This window comes from Falco rusticolus, chromosome 5 (assembly GCF_015220075.1).
Source record: "Falco rusticolus isolate bFalRus1 chromosome 5, bFalRus1.pri, whole genome shotgun sequence".
In the NCBI taxonomy this organism is placed as follows: domain Eukaryota; kingdom Metazoa; phylum Chordata; class Aves; order Falconiformes; family Falconidae; genus Falco; species Falco rusticolus.
In genome coordinates, this window is record NC_051191.1 from 85,973,098 (window position 1) to 85,993,896 (window position 20,799).

The window sequence follows — 20,799 nt, forward strand, 5'->3', positions numbered from 1 at the left end:
TATATATTCATATATATAATAAAAGAGAAGATATTAGTGGCAGTGTACGCAAAACAAAAAAGAAAACAAAGAAAAATTACTTTTAACAATCTCACTTTTTTTGTTTTTTTACACAAATACTGTTGTAAATATATTAAAAAAATCAGCATTCTATCTGGTAAACGTCACTTTTGCCCCTCTATAAAATTTTGAATTAAAAAAGTCCCAAGAACTCTTTTTTTTTTAATTATTATTCCCCTCCCCACCCACCCTCTATTCCTCTTTCTTCCACAAGAATAAATCCTGATGCAACTTTTTTTTTTTTTTTTTGCAAAGATTGTGGGAACTAACCCTTCTCTTGTACCTAGATCCATAGGTTGCAACCTCTGATATCTTTGATTTTCCTCTGTGTTTCTCTTTGCCTTCTGTGAAAGTCCCTCTTGATTGTGCTGAGGCCCTGGGCTCAGCGAAGACACTGAATAAATTACAAAAAAGCCACCGTTGCTCGTTGTCTGAATCTTCTTGGTTTCTGCTGTAAGGTGGTGGTGGTGGTATGGGAAAAGCAGCGGAGAGGGTGCACCAGAGAGCGTGGGATGGAGCAGAATCCAGGTGAGGAACCTCTGATTCTTCTTCCTCACCCTGCAGGGACTCCACACTATCCAAGCCACACTGCCTCGCACTCCCCTCAGCCCTTTTGTGTGTTTGTGGATGCGTGTGTGTGTGAGAAAGCAGACACGTGGTGGAAACCAGCAGGGCCTTGTTTCCTCTGGTTGCTGCTCAACCAGAAGCAAAATATTCCACAGTTCTAACTGGATACTGTGAAGTCCAAAAGCGATCAGCATTGTGAATTATGTCCATTGAAACACTGCGAGCGGTGTACTTATAACGACAGTAGGCCTTGTAGATTTGTAATATATTTTGTCTTGTTTCTTTTTTTTTTTGTAGTGCTCTTCACAAGTGAGAAAAAAGAAATTGTTTTTTTTTGTTTTTTCTGTCTGTTTTTTGAAATTTTTTTGTGGTTTTTTTTTGTTTGTTTTTTTTTTGTAGTAAAGAAGGGTTGTATTTAGAGGCCAGTAGCTAGAGATCCAACCAGTGGAGCTCATGAAGCACTACCTGGCCTTAAGGCCACCATCCGAGGGAGGCTGGGAAAATTATTATTCACCCAGCCTCCGGAAATGTAATGTACCAGCAGGCAAAAAACAGTTCTTCATGTAGTACAAAAACAACAAAACGAAACGAACCCAAAAAAAGGAGGAAAATAAAGATAAAAATGAAACAAAAATCTTTTCTTAAATTCTAGTGCCATAGCTTTTTTTGTTGTTTCTATTTTTTTGTTCATAACAAAGAGAGAGAGAGATTCTACTTATCCGTCTGACACATGCATCCTCATGTGGTCGTTGAAATGCTCGATTTGGTCAAACTTAGCTGGACAGACAGAGCAGACGTAAGTGGTCCCCTCCGTGCAGGCCACTACCCCGGCAGGGACGGCCCTCGCGCCAGTGCCGGTGGCTCCTGGCGTGCCGTTGGTGGCACTGTGCAGAGCCACATGCCTCTCCAGCAGGGTCTTGTGGGAGAACTTCTTCTTGCAGATGTAGCACTCGTAGGACTTCTCCCCACGGTGGAGGCGCATGTGCACATTAAGGGAGCTCTTCTGGGTGAAGCGCTTGTTGCAGATACTACACTGGTACGCCCTCACGCCAGTGTGCGTCACCATGTGTTTGATTAGGTAATCCTTTAAAGAGAAGGAGCGCCAACAGATGCTGCATTGATGGGGTTTCTCACCTGCCCATTACCAACAAGAGAGAGAGAGAGAAACAGACAGAAAAAAAGATAATAAAATTAAACCAGCTTGGCATGGGTCTTTGCAATAAACTAATGGCTAAGTCTCACAGGGGTCTTTGGAGAGGTGCTCTGGCTAAGGAAGAGTAATTCTGTTAACAAGCATATTTTGAAACAACATTTTTTGCAACCAAAGGTTTCGAAACACTTTATAAAGGGGGCTGTAGGTATTCCCAATGGGCATGGAGTAAAAAGGAGCTCAGGTATCTTCTTCAAGCTCACATAATAGGCACTGACAAAGACAGGACCAGAGTTAAAAGGTCCTGGCATCTACCCCCAGCTTCAACGGCACAGCCCCTCCTGCCTATGCTCCTGCTTTGCTCCACACGCTCATTTCTAGACAGGTCATAGTCAAGTTACTTTATTTTTTAGTGCCTCCATCTCCCTATCTGTATGCAGCAAAAGCATGGCTAAAGCTAGTGCTTACTAGATTCCTGTCAAATTGCTGTAAATTTCTCAGAAGAGAAATGCTAGAGATCGCCAAAGAAAACCAACACTTTATAAGAGGTTTACATTTGTTGCCCCTTTTTCTGGTCAAATCTCATAGCTGAAGCATGGGTAAGAGTAACTGAAAAGGGAACCTCAGTACATAGAATTGCCTAGGCCAGCCAGTACTATGCAAAGGGCAACCTAACAGATAAACTCCCAGTGTAACAGACATGAAATGTAAATGATTAGACTGCCAATTAAATAAAACACCTTATCAGGTAAGCCAGAGATATAAAATACTTACGTCATCTACCACATTGCCTTGTGTGCCCAGGGGTATTGTAAAACTGATTCTGGCAACTCATATAAATGAACTCAAATTATATCCAGACAAACCAGTGACTGTAAGCATGAACTGAAAAAAAATACTTAGCTGAGCACATGAGATTGGTTTGTCCAGACTACTCTTAATTTCTCCTCCTGCTCGGAGTTCTCATGGAAGACAATGCCATGGCCTCCTGTCTCATGGTATCAGGCAACATTTTCATGCTGTGTTGCTGTATTGATCATGTGGACAATATCCAACACCCTCAATGCCCCACCAAAAAATGCTTTTTTGAGTTGTTTTCTGAATCACCTGTGGTATATTTCAGGTGTGGTCATTTACGATCCCTGACGCTGTCAGGGAGAGAGATGGTACCATAGCACTGTAACAGTGAAAATGATCCTGTGTTTCACTGACTGAAAAATGATTTTCGTTTGGTCATCCTGCAATTTCCCCTCTAGCACAGATCCTTCTTTTTCTCCCCAGACATCCTGCTTCCTCCTTTTTAGTCTGCCTGGCACTGTTTTAAATGCTGGAGAATCAATCTTTAGGGACCATCACACACCTGTGGTAATATATCATTTACTCTCTGTATAGTGAGATTACAATACGCTACTTATATTCAATTTTAAGAGGAGATAATTAATATGGATTGGATGGGAAGGTCCTACTTTTTTTATCTCCCCTGAGTCTCTGTTTCTTTTTATTTCACAGTTTGCACATATGATGGTGACATCTGTGAACGAAATGCACATGCTGCTCCTCCTTGCACCAATGATGAGTTTATCCCTACTTGGTGAAAGACACTTGGTCAAAATACATAAGTCCTTACTTTCCTGCTGGCTTTGCTGAATGTAGTAGTGTGTTGTGTGTAGACAGGCCAATATGCTTGACACGTATTATGTGGATGATGATAGCATGTCAAGTTATAATAAAGTCTTACTAACTTACAAGAGACTGATTATATTTACAACGCTCATTTTTGCCTTAGACAATCTATGTCCCAGAGTTCGTAGTAACTCAGTCTCCTCTGCTCTAGACCTTGTCAAGACTACGCTATAAAACCACCCTCATTTTTGCATGCACATGTTTCTAAGATACACTGGGTTCTGGCTTTCTAATCTTAGCTTCAAAACCTTCCTGGGATTTCTTCTCTCCGAAGAATCTAAAAACTTTTTAGGTTTTCTTTTTTGTATGCAAATGTATGTGCTTCCTACGTGAGATTCTTTATTCCCACGATTCTTCATCTTGAAGTCAGAGAAAACTTTGCTTAGTGAATTAAATGTGCATGTTCCTCCTTCTGGTTCTTCATTTCAAATTTGACTGGTTTTAGACAGCTATGTGGGACAGTTACCGAATATTAATCACAGCGTGGTATGTAGGAGAAGGCAATGATGGTTTATAAGATGCACGGACACTGCATGCATTCTAGCACTGTATTTCCACAATGTTGCATGTCTGGGAGAACAACATTGTGGGATACATTAAAGCCAGTCTGCAGGGACCGTGGAAAAATATCCATCTCTAGTATGTCTGTGTCCATGTGAAAGAAGAAAGGGAGGTAGGTTTCCATTGCGAAAGCTACATCAACATGTAGTTTTTGGAAGCACAGCTGTTGGGGGGACTTTAGGCTGTTGAATTCTGGTTTATGATTAGATTCCTCCATGGCTTCTCCTGTGAGCCCTCCAAACAAGTCGAATTCAAACATTTGCAGCTCCCAGATCTTTCCCTTTTTCCATGGATCCTTTCCAGAGCCACTTTGCCTGACTTAACAGGGCTGAGGAAAATCTGGAAGTGGGAAAAGCTGTCTCTTCTCAGTTTTCATAATGATCCTGTCCAGCACTAGACAAGGTAGACATGCTTCTCTGATTTTCAGAAGAGTTTTCTGAAGCCGTGCCCTCTGTTGGCTAAGGTGTAATTATCCTCCCAGACACTCCAGAAGCCAGTTTGTTCCTAAATGAACTTTGAAATAATTTATCTACCCAAATCTCTCCTTGCCACCACAGTTCATTATTTTGGGCATTCTCAGACCCACACAAATAAAAATATTAATTTGTGATTGGAGATGACTATCAATTTCCTTGGTTGACTTTATGTGTAGTAGCTAGAAATATTTTAGGTCAGGTCTCCCACTATTATTCTTTATCTGACTCCAAATATCAAATGCAGTGCACAGTTAGGGTGGGGGAAATAAAGCACCTAATCTCAGTTAATTTACTTGTGAAAAAAGCATTTGTAGCTTTTAGAACAAGGATGTAGGCAGATATATTTGACTGTGCTCTGAAAGGGATGTTTTTTCTGAATAACACAACACTTTCTACATAGTATCATCATCCACAACAGAAGGATGGAGAGCGTAAACAGACACAGAGGATAATCCCGGGATTCAGGATTCTTGGTCCTTGCAATCACACATTTTGTACCAGTCCTGAGAAGTTGACCGTTTTGTATATGTACATCTGCCTTAGACGTCTAGAGGAATTGTTCATTTATCTGATAATTATAGGTAAATAGAAGTTAAAAGTTTACATATGCATACAGAAGTGAAATCTATTGGATACAATGGGGAGGCATGACTTACATTCCTCCCATACCTTGGGCAATTTCTCCAGGTTCTACTCCATGTATCACAAACCCAGCATTTATTTTAAGATCTGACATTAACAAAACCACTGCTTTGTGAGAGAAATATTTACTCTTTCTCTAAACTAGAATTTCTCTCCAATGTCAGAATGAGCCAAGGGCTAAAGCAAGCAAAATTTAGACCTGAACCCAGGATAGCTTCTCCATATAAGATACACCTATCTCCTTGCTTTGAAGTGTTATAACTTGTCAAAGCCAGAAAAGGCAGTTTTGGCTCAGTAGTAAATATGGTTACCTATATTGTCTCAAAAGCAATTGCATTTTTAAACAAAAAGGATGATGTTCTGTTCTGTCTCTGGGTTTTTGTACTCACAGCTAGTGAAACACCTGACTTGCCAAGAGACAGGGAGTTAGAGCAATCAGCTTCAGTGAAGTACAGTAAAACTTCTTGAAAAAACTCAGAATTTACTTTCTTACAGCAATATGTGAGATTTAGAAAATATGTGGCAGTGTGTGCAACATCCAGGCCTGGATCTACTGCTGCAAGTCCACCAGGAATGAACTTGCCCTGAACTCATGCCAATCATCATCACTTGAGCTTAAACCCCTGTAGCTGTAAAACTTACAGGGGGAAGCCCCTTCTTAGTTTTTCTTTAATGACTTATTAAAGTTTCCTCATGCTACTTCCACTTAGTGTTGCCTGGACAGCCTGCAGAGGACAATGCATGCTTACCATTTCCTTGGATGGGTGCAGGACACATTGTACTCCAAGAAAAATGAGCTTGTTTCTGCACTATGCACAGTCAGGCCCCTGTAAGAGACCTATATTTTTCTGCAGAGGCTCAACTTCAATGCAGTAAGCTTGGAAAATGTTCAGTGATACCAGCTCCCTCGCTAACTTCTCCCTCCTGTTTGTGCTGGGGGCTGGCAGGTTGGGAAACAGAATCTAAGTCCGTGTTTGCCAAGGACTTTCTCGGGCTTCGTGTATAAGCCAAAGGGACATACTCTTACCTGTGTGTACAAACATGTGCTTGACGTAGTTCTGTTTGGCGGTGAAAGTCTTGTTACACAGAGTGCACTCGTAAGGCTTTTTTTCGCCTTGCCCACCTGCTGTGCTGTGACCCGCAGATGGGGCCAAGGGCTGTGGGGCTGGCAGCTGGGCAGTAAAGGTTGACAGGCCAGGCTGGGACACTGTCACAAACTGTGTCTGTTGGCCAGCTAAAGGCTGGGGCAGGCTGAAGAGAAAAGGCTTAGGGCCACTGCCAGCAGACTGTGTGGTGAAAAGGGCAGGCAGGTAGGTGTTGCCAGCTGTGCCAATGACCTGAGTGTTGCTGGTCAGGGTCAGTGGCATCCTCAGATTGCTGGTGAGGGTTTCTGTCTGGCGTAAGTAGATCTGTGTGGTTGGCAATGGTTGGGCAACAGTTGTGTTGACAGAAGGCTGCAGAGCCCCCTTTTCGGTGCTGTTATTGACTGTGAGCACTTTGCTGTCCATTTCAACGTCATTGCTTCTCTCTGGCGAGGAAGAGTTGGCATCTACATGCTGCTGCTGCGGCTGCGGCTGAGTGCCATCAGCGGGGACGTCATTTTGATCTGCTTGAGAAGGTTCTTGCTGCCCATCCCGGCCCAGACCAGCCATAAACTGCTGCTCCATGGAATCGGGCTCAGTGCCAATGGAGGAACTGACTCCCGAGTCAAAACTCTCCCCTTTAGGCTCACTCTCAGTGCCTTCTGCTTGGTCAGTGTCCTCAGTGCATTCCTCAGACTCATTGCGCTCGAGGATCTGCACCCTCTGTTGGCCATAGTAGTCATAGTCATCCTCCATCTCCTGCTTAATATGGATGTTGCCCATGAGGGTTTGAATTCGGACAGGGCGTGGTTGCTTGCGGCAGTGTGTGGTCTCTGGAGTGGTGGAAAGGTACCGCTCCATCTGTTGTGACCGTTCATGGATCCGGGTAATCCAGCTGGGGTCTTCCATGTGATGGTCCCTGGGGAGCCCCAAGGCTGTTTCATGGTGGCTGACCACAGCTCCACTGTAAAAGGAGCGCTCCCCACTGCCATTTTGCATGGAACAGGCATAGAGGGCTGAATAGATCCTGTCCACACTGTGCTGCGAATGGCTCTGCAGGTAGCCAGACTCTGTGTCAGTGCTCTGCCCCGAGGTGCCTGATTCGGGTGTTCCCCTGGGTGTCTCCTGGCCAGAATCCTGAATCACCGGGTAGACCTCTCCCACATTTTGCGAGACAATCCTTGTGCACTCATCAATCACAGTCTTGATCTGCAGGATGCTGGCAGCTGTGAGGATTTGGAGGGCCTCTGACTGTGAGACCCGCAGCACCCCACTGTACATGAAGTCAATGAGCTTTTGTACAGACTGGACTGACACCACTGAGGGGATCTCGATGTCGCTGTAGCCCAGCAGCAGCTTGTCCTGGAAGAAGGGGCTGCCAGCCGCCAGCACACAACGGTGGGCGCGCAGCATGCTCCCGTGGATGCGGACCGTCACGTCACAGAAGTGGCCACGGTTGCGCTGCTCGTTGAGGGTCTCGAGCACGGAATTGCTGAAGTTGTGAAGGTTGATGCTATGAATGCGCTCTGTCATCCCCTTGCAACTGATGTTACCTGTAGCAAAGCGGGTGACAAAAAAAAGAAAAGATTGAGTCTTGTCCTCTGCAGAGCCACAGTCAAGGGCATTGGTGAAGGTGCCTGACCACTGGGTAAAGAAAAGAGATTATACTGTAAAAATCACATACAAAGGCACAGATAAGAAGACACCATCTCTGTAAGGCTAGAAGTAAAATTTGCTACTCATTTGCAGAAGCTCAAGTTCTGAAAAGCAGACAAAGACAGGTGTAGCTGGGCCTAAATTCCAACCACATTCCTGAGCCTTGGACTTCCTATCAGTTTATCTGGCTTAAAGAAGCCTAGAGCCAGCCAATTGTAAACACTGAGCACATGGATTAAAGCTGGATTTTAGGCTGTTCAGATGTGGACCCATGCCAGAAAAAATCAGATTCTTACTTTAATGACCCTTTACACCAAGTTGTTAATGTAAAGAGTCTGTATGAAAACATAATTTCTTTCTAGATTGTTTTTTTAAGTTTGGATACTGTTTTACAGCACAGTTACTTGTATCAAAAAAACTGGCAGTCACTTTGTAAAATCCAAATCTGGTTCAAGATTTAGGCTGTAAATGTTCCTAAAATCCCACGCGCAGTTTTGTCTGGGGTTGTGGTTTAGAACATTTGCTACCCAATAGTGACAAACAGTCCTCTGTAAGAACCCAAAGCAAAAAGTTAACATGAGCTGTCCCCTTCATTTTTAGCATATCCCAAGTTCTGACTGGCACCAGAATGCCATCATATAAAAACAAATGTTCTCCTGCTGTTATTTACTTGACAGAAACTGGAAAATTACAGACATTTACTCTATGGAAGACTTTGCCTTAGTTTGGCTGAATAACCTAAATAGAGAACAGTTTAGAAAAGCACCTAGCCAATTCCAGTACCGAGCCAACATATCCTTCAAAATAAACTTTTACAAGTGACTAGAAAGTAACTTCTTAATCTCTCAATCCACTTTTCCCTATCTCCATGTTGCTTGCTTCACTTTTAATGCTTTTTCATTTCCTTCCCTGTTCTTTACTCATGTTTTGTCTATCTAGATTTTGATGGGCAAAACCTATGGTTTCATCTTGTAACTACAAAAAACCAACTGCCCTTTGAGGGATAAACAAATAAAATATTATTGTTAATATGTTTCTCTTAGCATTTGTAGTGCATGCAACACCTTGGTTCCCAGAAAAGCATGCAGAGAGAAGTAGCACAAAATCACCAGTAGTATTACAGGCATTTTGTCTCGAATATTCCTAGCAAAGCTACAACCCCTCCTGCCACAATTATTTTTTAATGTGTGAGAATCCAAAAGTGAAATCTGGTAGAGAAGCATGAGTAGATTAAACTACCTTATTGTCACGGTGTATTTTAACAGAAATATACAGAGCAAATAAACAGCATTGAAAGCGGTTTCATACACATGCCTTTTAGCCCAACAAAGTCCCTCTGCTCCAGCCTAAAGGGTGCTTTACACCTCATACACAGGCAGGAGAACGCCACTCACTGCAATCTGCAGGAAGATGTAGCATCCTCCCTGCTCTGCCTTTCCCTTCTCATTTCTCCACTCCTGACATCTCAAGCACCCTCTATTCTGGCGGTTCAAAGAGAATCTACATTGGACACAGGTGATATTTTAATTCTCTGAAGTAGTTGAAGATAAAAGGGAAGCACAAAGCTCAGGAACCAGAAATCCTGATGGGCCCAAGCTGTCTGAAGAAGTCTCATGTTTAACAGATGTAAACCAGCCAGTATCAGAAGGGTACTAATTTCCATCAAAGATTAGAGCACTGGGGGGGATGCTCATATTAGCAGAAACAAGGAGGAAACCACTAACAGTATCATGGAGGTTGTGAATTACATCTCTCTTGTTCATAAACTCTGCCGGGAACCTGAGTTTCCTCCTCTGATGAGACTGACCATAGGACTGGAAAAGCATCTTAGAAACCGGAAGACTCTCCTTCAGGGGCACTGCAACTATTATTACACAAAATAATGTACAGAAGAGATGTATTCCTCCTCCTTCCAGATACAGTCATTCTCCAGAGGCTTCCAGGGCAGTTCCAGTTCCCTTCCCAACATGTCAGATCACACAAGGATTCAAAATGCGTTCATATAAAAAGTCAGAATCCTTGATCTGAAAGGAAAAGAACTTGGTAAAAGCTTTGAACTGGTGGGGAAACAGAAGGATAGACAATTAACAATAAATAGATGATACCTCTTTTCAAGACCTCCTGTAGGCCATGGCAAGTGATTGCGCAGCTACCCACTTATCTGCATCTCCCTTTGATGTCGCATGCCGGTCTGAGACCGGAGCGCGGTTCTGTTTGTATTCTCGGGAACAGAATTAAGACTCAAAACGGAGTCAAGAGCCAAGGAACTTTATTTGCCCAACAATAAATCTGCGAATGCAAAGGGAGAGAGAGCGAGAGACAGAGAGACAATATAATCTATCTGCCAAGTTTCCCAGAGATACTTTTTATCTCTCAAATGAAGGGGGGAATCTTCCATGGTGTGTCTCTCTAGTAGAAGTCTGCATCGTTCACAAGCTGAAATACAGGTTTTGCAAGATTTCCGAGTGACAGGCCAACCTCTGGCATGTGCCTCTTTGTATAAACCATTAGACCCTGTATGACCACACTTAATGTGTTGTCATTCCAAAAGTCTGTCCCAGATTTCCCCAGTTTTATTTTCCTGCTGCAAAGGGGCAATTCTGGCCAGCTCATCTGCCCTATTATTCCGTTCACCTGCCAGAGTGCCCTTTCCTGGTGAGACGGCACCCATGCTACCGCAACATCCCCACGTTTGGCAATATCCAAGATTTTTTGCCACTTCTCCTTTTGCCACACTGGCACTCAGTTTACTTCCCAGTTATTCTGTTCCCAAAAAGGGAGCTATTCTGTGCATCCTTTGAACAATGCAAACGAGTCGGTGTAAATGTACACTGGAGTCTTAGCCCCTTCCTCGCTATTAAACACACTCCACACTGCCACTAACTCTCCCACTTGAGCACTGCCCTCACCTTCGGTAATGATTCCCCTGTTAGCATCTACATTAATAGCTACAGCTCGGTATCTCCATTGTTTACCCTCTCTCTTAGCAGAGGCATCAGTAAACCACACATTCTACAACTCCTCCGAAAAAGCAGGAGTGATTTTTACCAATTTTTGCCACAGACAGGGGAGGGGTAACCTTCTCCTGGGGATTTGCTACTTCTTCTTGGATATTTAACTGTTATGGGGTGCCTTCAGTGACAGTAAAAACACTACAATAACGTTCAATCTTAGCATACCATTTTCTCACAGTATCTCTTTGGGCTATCCCTGTCCGGGGGGGGGGGGGGGGGGGGGCAGTTCCTGCTAACACAGGTTTAATTCCCTTAAAAGGTCCCTTAAAATTAGAGGCTGTTGGCATATGGTTCGCTCTGCTTCTCTGAGAGCAACACTCACTATAAACAATCCTTTTTCCCAATTGGAGTATCATCTCTCAGCATCCTTCAAGCTCCTGGAATAAAATCCCATCAGGCAGGTAGGACCTTCTGGTCCTTTTTGCCAAAGATGAATGGACAATCCTGAGTGTGCAAACCCCCACTCAATCTGGACAGGGTCAGTGGGGTGAATAGGGCCCAAAGCCTGGTGGGTGTTTGCTTCAAACACCGAAAGCTGTAACACTTCATCGTGGGCTGGAGCCCATTCCCAAGCTGCTCCTTTTCTCAGCAGGTCATATAAAGGCCGTGCAAAGTCTGGGATGTGTTTTCTCCAGAAGACCAATAAGCCTAAGGCATGTTGCAGCTCCTTTTTATTTTCTGGAATTTTTACCTGCTGTAGTGTTGAGAGGGTGTCCTGAGGAATACAGGCTGAACCTCCTCTCCACCTATCCCTAAAAATTTCACTTCATTTGGAGCAGTTTGTATTTTTTCCTCTGGTATCTGGAGTCCCGGAGACTCTAAGTGCTGTATAATCTTTCCTTGTGTTACCTGTACTGGAATAATTTGATCCCCTCCTATCAAAACATCATTGATGTATCGATAAACTCTAAGTCCCGGTTCTGGGAGAATTTGGGCTAATTCTTGTGCCAAAGCATGATGTGCTAAGGTGGGAGAATGTTTATATCCCTGAGGGAGACAAGTAAAGGTATACTGTTGTCCCTCCTATGTGAAAGCAAAATGATCATGGTCCTCTTCTTGCAGGGGAACCATGGCAAACATCTTCCACATCAATTGTGGCCATCACTGGATGAGCCTGTTCCTGAACGAGTGAGATGAGCTCAGCTCTATTAGGCACCGCTGCTGTCAAGGGACCACTGTTTGCATTAAGTGGACAATAATCTACAGTCAGTCTTCACTTCCCATTTGATTTACAAACTGGCCACACTGGGGAATTGTATGGGGAGTGGGTGAATGTTAAAATGCCCTGTTGTTTAAGATCCTCAATCACAGGAGCTATCCTCTCCCGAGCCCCTTTCTCCCGAGCAAGAGATAGGGTTTCACATTAGTCATCCTGGAAGAGGGGAGGGTAGGTGCTGCTTGCAACAGGCGCACTTCTGCCCAGGCCGTTTCATCTGAGGAATGCCAAAGCACCATGAATTCCCCTGGGTATCATACCACTGTCTGCCCTTCAATATATCTATGCCCCAAAGATTTGTCGGAAAAGGGCCTATTGCAACCTTGGTGTTAACTGGGTCTTCCTCCCCAGGCATCCATAATGTTACCAAGGCCATAGGTACTGATTGAGTTCTCCCTAAAGCATTTAAGACAATTAGGTTTTCAGACAAAGTCAAAATTCCACATTGCTCCGCCTCACTCTGCATCAGTGCAGTGATTTGTGCTCCTGTGTCAATTAAAAAGGTTACTGTTTTTTACTGTGTTCCTACAGCTACTGTAGTCATTAAATCTCCTCTCAAATTTCAGGTGAGTTGCCTAATAAACACCCACCCTCCGGTTTCTCCCCCACCTTCGGGGGATGGAGGATCTAGTTTCCCATCGCCCTCTTTACTTCATCAGCTTTTCCCCCGATGCCTATTGATGGCGGGGCACTAGGGGTTGGCTCAAAACTAACTTTGTGCCCTGACCATAGCGGAAATTCTCCAATTTCTGGGTCCGAAGCCCATCCATTAGATCCCGGGGAATACTTCTCTGGAGCTCCAGATGCCACCACTCCTGTCGGCTTAGGGGTCTCCCTCCCCCAGGATCAGTAAATTGGACCGATTTAGAATTCTAACTTCTCTGAGCCTGTGCTAACTGTCCCTCAGCTTTTCCCGCAGTTCATATGGCTCTTGCTTCAGGTCTTTGCCAGGATCCACCAACGGGACCATATTTTCTCCCAAAGTTAATTAGCTCTTGGACAACTTCCCCCCATGTAACTCTGTCTGATATGGGAGTATTTTGTATCTTCCCCTGTAGCTGGATCCCAATGGGTTTTAAAGAATCAGGAAGTCCTCGAATTAGAGGAGTCATCCCTTCTGGGTCCACAGGCGTCATCATGGGAGAGCCCTGGCGAGATTCAAGCCTCCTGTCATACATCGTGTGCAGACAAGCTGCCCTTTGTACACTTTCTACCAGCTGACCCACCGTACCTGTTATGGCTAGGGGGTCTCCCCTTCCAAAGGGTTCAGTCCCCCGGCCCAGTACGCTGCCCTCTGTGTTAATGACCATAGGGCCTGATGGCTGCCAGTAGTTAAAAACACACCTGGGCCCCAGTATCCTTCTGCTTCCTTCTCTGACAACGCAATCCCATCTCCTCCTGACAAGGACACTTTCCAAACATATTCTGTTTTGGATTCCTTTGGAGTCCTTGCAAAATCCTTCCTTAATTTTGCTAACTCAGTCGTGTCTTTAGTAACAATTCGGGGACAAGTGTCGTCTGTCTCATATAAATACTCAGTCTTAACTAGGGGATGCATGTGAGGAGGGTTTTCTGCTGCCTCTTTTGGCTCTGTAAATCCCCCTGGGGATATATTTGTCTAATCCCTTTCTCTGTTAACTTCGACTCCACCTCCCCAAATGAGTCTCTTTCTTTCCACAATTCTTCCCTTAATGTTTCTTTTAACAAAGCATTCTGGTTTCTCTTCTGCTTTAATAGCTGTTTGGTCTCTTCTAACTGCTCTCACAGTGTTTCAAGGAATCTACCACGACATCATCTTGACACAATCTCTGCCTCTTATCTTACATGGCTGCTGCCAAACTTGCTCCTAAAACTGCACAAATTATGGATTTCCCCTTCCCAGGTTTAACTTTAGCCTCCTTCTGCAATATCATGATCCTATCCACTATACTCTGCAGTTGGAACCAGTGATTTTTTGCCCATTCTCGCCCTTGGGGTGAGATGATAGGTTCCCAGTAAGTTATCCAGTTTATATAAATAGGTTCCCAGTAAGTTATCCAGTTTATATAAATCTCCACCCCACACTTCAGTGGGGGAAACATCACAAACATCTGTAGAAGTGTGGGCACACATTTCACCAAAGAGGGGTTATTTCATCTTGAGAGGGTGTCACTGTAAATTCTCTACTACTACACACCCCACCCCACCTCCCATCACTCTCAGGAGGTCACACTTTTAAACTTTTTTAGAGACTCGTCTCTTGTTCAATTCTATCACTTTGTCCTTCTCCGGCTGTTTTCCTCATACAGACTCTGCACTCACTTCATACATCTCAGGCACACACACACACACACACACACACACACGAGTCTCTCATAAAGAACCTGGCACTTTCTGTGTCACCGAGAATCCTGTCCGTGATATCAATTAAAATGTCACATGCCACTCTGAGACCGGAGCGTGGTTGTTTGTATTCTCGGGAACAGAATTAAGACTCAAAACAGAGTCAAGAGCCAAGGAACTTTATTTGCCCAACAATAAATCTGCGAATGCAAAGGGAGAGAGAGCAAGAGATAAAAAGGAAGGAAAGAAAGAAAGGAAAGAATTCACAGCAATAGCTACCACCCCAGAGCTGTGGCATCCTGACAGTCCGATTCGTTTCCAAGTCTGGCAGGGGAACGTTCCGTCCGATGTTAGTTGGTTCAATTTTTTATAGAGCTGTTACAAGCTGTTCTCTTAACCACACCTCCCACCCGGCAATGGTGTATGTGCCCAACATTCCCCAGGGGCCTCCAGGCACCTTGATCCCCCCGACCCCAGGTCTGGGCACACGCACAGGGGTTTGGTTAAGTTTTGCAGGATCAGCCTCCCTGTTGCTCCATGGCGTCAGTCGGTTTCCTCCTTTAACAATGTATAGATAAATCTCTGCAGTGGCAGTGTGTTATCTTCCTGCCTTAAATCTCTTCTGTGGCAGTGGTATTATCGTCCTGCCTTAACAATGTATAGATCATTCACTGTGGTGATGGCATGAGTTTCCTGCCATAGCAATGTTGAGACAACACATCTGCTGTGGCGATGGTGGGTCTCACCGGCACAGTCTCTTACACTTTGAGTAGCTGACTATCAGTATGCTAGAAATCTTTCCTCGGTTTGACCCTAGGGCTCCCTTTTCACACAAACATGTCTTTAAGATGTGCTTCTGGAAAAGGGAATGACTTTAGTTTATGCTCTGCTTTGTCAAATGAGGCATTTGATAATAAGAAATATGCAGCAGCCTAACTCAGTAAACCAAAATCCTGCCTTGCACATGCACAAGGTGGAATATTCCACACGTAACAGAGACGCTATGGACAGGTCCCTTGACTTGGGCAGGTGCAAAGAAATGTGTTTCGTTCCTATGTACCTTAGCAGCTAAAATGGATGTTGTGAGTGGAACTCTGAAAAATGCATCCTCAGGACAACTCCCTTCCAGAAAGGTGTGATATGTACCATGAGACTGGGTGACTTTTTGGGAAAATGAATTCTGCCACTTACCCATAAATCACATACAGAAAGGAGGAAGGGCAAGGTTCATGGAAGTTTCAGTAGCCTTTCTCAGGTCTTGCCTGCGGGAAGCAAGAGCTGTGTATCCACAACATACCTGGCATTAGCTAACTTGATGAAAACAGCCAGGTGGGGTTAATCAAGGATAAAGAAAAGAGGTTTGTATGCATTTATGCGAGTAATATGAATAGCTCTCCTACAGGAACTGATGGAGGATGCACCTTGTGGTGTAGGAACTGGTCTGAAAGTCAATTGAGCCCCTTCATATAAGGCACGGAGTATGTTTTGGTTGCTGTTGGTATCCCTTAAAAAAATCCTCTCCTCATTTCTTTACTACTTCAAATGAAATTGTAACATCTACCACTTACTCAACTGAGAAATGACTGAAACTTCTCCTGAAGGATAAAACAAGTGGGGTGGATGGAACAGACACATAACAAAAGGTAAAAAAGCTAATACAGATTTTGAGGATGTTTCTTCTAGGCCACCCTCCTTGATGTTCAACACTGAAAACCATACCTATCCAAAGTACAGGCAACCAAATAATTTGCAATAGTGTCTACACAACCCACAGCAGTATAAAAAAGCAGCTTCAACGAATTCCAGAGATTGGTCTGTAGCAAAACCCACTGTCCCATGCAGCAACTCTCCCTCTCTGCAGGAAACTGCCCAGATCCAAGTTTTGTGGTTGCTTCTTACTGTATGTTGTTCTAAGCTGGAAGTCCAAAGGCGATGTTCCCCATAAAAGGTGGACTTGCCAATGCAGGTTTGATTCTAAAGTAAATGCCACATTCTGACAAAGACTACTAGACCTTGGACAAGCCAGAAAGTGTGTCAGTTCTTCACAAGACCCAGTTACACACGCGCACACTCACCTACTCGTCACTGCACAGAATGCCTGGCTCAGGAAAAAGACTGCTGTCTTGGGCTCTTCTCAGGCCTGCCACTCTTTTAAACTCGAGACAGTGGGAACCCTTCTGTGAAATTCAAGTGGTCTTTGTTAAGTGCCTCCCCCCAACCCTTTTTTTTTTTTTTTTTTGTCCAGTAAACATGATGTAGAGATCCCAATGGACTTATTCTGAGAAACTCCAGTAAAATGGTTTTGTCCCCTTTCTGTGAAGCAAGTTCTGATTGGAGGGGTATTCACAAACCATATAGGAAAGAATGGGTGTGAAAATGCAAAGGCCATTCTTACCCAGATGGGCAATGAATAGGCGTTTGCCAGTTCAAAAAAAAAAAAGGGGGGGGGGGGGGCAGGGGGAGTGGAATTAAAAAAGCAGGAAAAAAAGAAAAGAAAAAAAAAAGCCCAGACAATTGCACAGATTATGCACATTTGCAATCCTCCTGGGATGCAATTTGAAGCTGGCATGGCATAAAGGTGAAACATATTACTGTGCAACTTTGAAAAAAGCTCGGTTTGCCCATATGCAAATGTACCGATTAAACTGTCGCGCTATTCACAGAAACATGCATGGAATTCATCCTCAACTAGTAAGAAGGAGCACAACGTGGATGGGAAAGGAAAAAACTTTTGTTGTGTAATACATGACTGAGTGCTTAGATTAGTGTTTCCTTGAATCTCATCCACCTCTCCCGCTGACTTTTATGCTATGGGCATTCACAAGAAAGTAGATTTTACCATGACAATAACAATGACAACCTCTCCAAGTACAGTACCAAAGGGGAAGGCAATGGCAGAAGGAAACAGCGGGCAGTGTGGACTGCTGGAAGATGCTACAGAAAATGTGGAAGTGCAGCAGTAGGTACATCAAGCAGTTTTCTGTTTGTGAAAGCTACCATACATAAACCTACCTAAAGCTAGAAACGTATGGCCCGCAAAGGTGACTTTTTTGTTTGCCAAAACCACAAAAAATGATCCCAGCAAATACATGATGTAGTAGAGCTACAAAGATGTATGGAATACTGAAGACTGCAGGCCACATACAAATGTCTATGTTGTCCATTTTAAAATCTGTTTAGGAAGGGTTTTTTTGTACAGCCACTAGATGTCCCTTTCTGCAAAGCCAATGCTTACAGCGTTAACGCTCATAACTGAAAGATATCACAAAATTTTATTTTCTCTAGTGTCCTTTAAAATGACAGTATCTCAAAGCTCATGGTACACTAATGACTACCATTTCTAGAAACACAGTGTTGATGAAACCACCACAGCTACTGTAACTCAGTAGTAGCTCAGTGCATAGCCTTCACCTGAAGCAAAACCGCCTAGGACGCTGGAATCCAAGCTCTTTTTGGAAACTTACTGTGTGGTCTTTCAGAGGAATAACTAGCAGAATGAACCCCAAAGGCTCTATCTCGCTTTTATGCTTATGGGGCAAAGAGAATAATTGCCTTGTACCCCTGAGATTTAGTAGGCTTGCTGAGACAGATACAGACTGAGTTTTTGCCTCAAATTTCTGCAGCAGTATTTAGAAAATTGTTTGGCAATCCATCTCACTGATACTTAGACAAGATTACCTAGAACTAGCTTGATATTGTTGCCTAGCTTGCCTTCCTGACAAGCTTCTCAGGCCTTGCATTGAGAAGAATACACACTTTAAGAGACAGTAGAAAAGTTGGAGGCATTCTATCTTGTATAAATATGGTAACTTTATATTCTTATCATGAAAATGACAAATGCCTCCCCAGGTGGGAGAACACCCTGGGCTAAGACAAAGATGTGGAAGTTGGGATTGGTAGGCTTTCTTCCTGCTCCTGGAGCTGTGCATCTGTAATCCCCTGGAGCTGTGCATCTGTGATCCAGCCACTAGTTTCTGGGAGTGCCACAAACCTAAGAAACCTGTTGCTGCCGGAGACAAGCATCATCATCTACTACTTACACTCTTCCTCTACTACATGTAGTTTTGGAAATCTCTAATCCTTAGTCTTCACACCAAGTGTTGGATGACCACAGCCTCCTGGCTGTATCAAAAAGATGCATTAGGTTCTTCAGACAGCCACCTAGTCTACTCCTTTTCCTCATGGTGGGAACAGTTCACCTACACTATCTCTTCAGAAATGTGTCCAACATTTTGGAAAAAAAAAAAAAAAAAAAATCCCAATGTGGGGGATTTCCACTCCCTCCCCAGACACACCGTCTACTATATAACAAGAAAGTTTTCCTACTATTTAACTTTGAAACCAATTACTCATCCTTTCCTACAGCAGACACAGAGAACTATTGACCACTTTCCTCTTTATAGCACTCTCTCATATACTGGAAGGCGCCTCACTTTTCTTCTTTAGACCTTCTCATCTAGAAAATACAAACTCAGGTCTCCCAATCAACCTCATTGGTTATATGCACTCTCCTCATTCTTATCTTCTTCTGTCTTCTATCCAGTTTGCCCTTCTTTCACTTAAAATGCAGTGCCCTAAAGCAGATAAAGTACTCTGAGTAAAGGTGAATGAAACAGTTGCCTTAGACACTTTATATATGATATTCTTTAAAGACCTTACAGAATAAATAAAACCAACCAACCAAAGCCCTGTTATCAAAACAAAACTCTACAGATTAGCCTTAAGAAAGGCATGTCTCAGCAAAGAACCCTTAATTTGGAGTGGAAACCTCAGCTCTTGCATAAACACGACAGTTCAGTGGCAATACAGCATTTCCATCACAATATATGACAGCTACTATAGCCCCACAATTTCCATAGGAAGTTTTCTCATTTCCATAGATTAGTGTCTCCTGTTCCAAACTTAGCACCATAACCATGGGTGCTTTTTTCAGCTCCGGTGACCTGACTTATCCCCAGTAATGAAGTTTTATTTTCTGTTGTTCTCAAGTTAGTTACTCTAAAATAAAACTGGATTAACAGAGCAAAAATTCCTACCTCTCTAGGGTTTCCATACACAAAATTAGTCCTGCATCAGGTTCCAACTCTCTGGGACCAAATTTAGAAGAGCAACATTTTTTCCACTCAAGGAAGTGACTTGAATTCAAACTCTGACAACTTGGTAGTAGCTGACTTCTCGGTATATCTCAATGATACTAGAGAGGCTGCTTTAGCCAATCCTGCTCAGATGATTCTCCTGAATATTTGGCCTTATTCTGAACAGGGGCCTGCAAGAGGAGAAGCTTGTATGGAGTTTCAGGAACACAGAAGAACATTTGTATCCTCAGCAGGAGATCTGACCAGGAGCAGCCCTTGCTTTCTGTTGCTTTAAAGGTTTGCTGGAGTTTTCACCCAATCATCTGCTTGAACATCTTGAAAATCAGTATCTCCTTCTATAATATCTATCCAAAACAAACACCAGATGACACTACATGAATTGCCCTAACCCTACCAGATTGTTGTTAGAATCAAAATATGTAGCAGTCTACATTTAACAGGAAGTACTGTATTTTTACCAGCACAACATCTATTAATGTGTCAGTAAAATACTCTATGGAAGAAAGAATCACTGCTTTCTGAAAGCTGTCAAACTTCTCTAAATTTCATAGTCTAATAACTACATTTATTTGAAAGACAGGAATGCATGCACAGACAAACACAACCTTATTCTCCAAGGAGCAAACATATCGAGTAGATGGCTAATAAGAAAGAGTTTGCTTAAACTTTGTGCAGGAGACAGGCTTTTTCTGCAGAGTAGAGAATGTTCAGCAAATTTCCTATGGACAATTTATTCAGTTAATTGCCCTGTCCTTTTTGGCATGTACCTAATGAGGAGATATTCATTTTACATAAAACTGACGACCAAACCATAGGTGTTTTATACGTAAAACTGCTTCTATATCCAGTGGGCATAAATCCCCAATGTCAAGCCTAAAAGCCTCTATTTCAGCCTTCACGCTTGGGGAGCAGACAGGGAATCACCTTCCTATGCTTCCCCTGAAAGGCTGCGGCAGGAGCCCATCAGCACTAATCCTATTTGCTCTACAATCTGCAGGGGCAATGTCTGTGCCTCAGTTTGCTTCACATGCAGAACAAGGACAGCATCACACATTCAATTCTGCAGAAGGGCTGCCCACCTTAATCTTGACAAATTGTTTTGCATTCCTTGCATAAAGAATGCTACAGAAAGATGAAGAATTAACTCCGTAGGTCTTTTCAAATGTTGTTCTCCAGGCTCACAAAAACAAAGCTTGCCTCTTACACTAACTCTAGTGCCTTAATTCCTTATTACCTCTTTATGGTAAGCATCCTACTTACAAGTGTAAAACAAC

General features: G+C 43.4%; 1 protein-coding gene across 2 annotated transcripts in view; it reads right to left on the reverse strand.

Moving 5' to 3' along the window:
- Positions 1 to 273: 273 nt before the first annotated feature.
- Positions 274 to 20,799, reverse strand: part of ZBTB20 (zinc finger and BTB domain containing 20) — a 168,715-nt gene continuing 148,189 nt past the window's right edge. For both annotated transcript variants that reach the window (XM_037389534.1, XM_037389535.1), the window contains 2 exons: positions 6,167 to 7,774; positions 274 to 1,761 (listed from right to left, as the gene is read on the reverse strand). In XM_037389534.1, the coding sequence (XP_037245431.1) occupies positions 1,343 to 1,761; positions 6,167 to 7,754 (2,007 nt within the window). In that variant the 5' untranslated portion in view covers positions 7,755 to 7,774 and the 3' untranslated portion in view covers positions 274 to 1,342. The remainder of the gene's footprint in view (positions 1,762 to 6,166; positions 7,775 to 20,799) is intronic.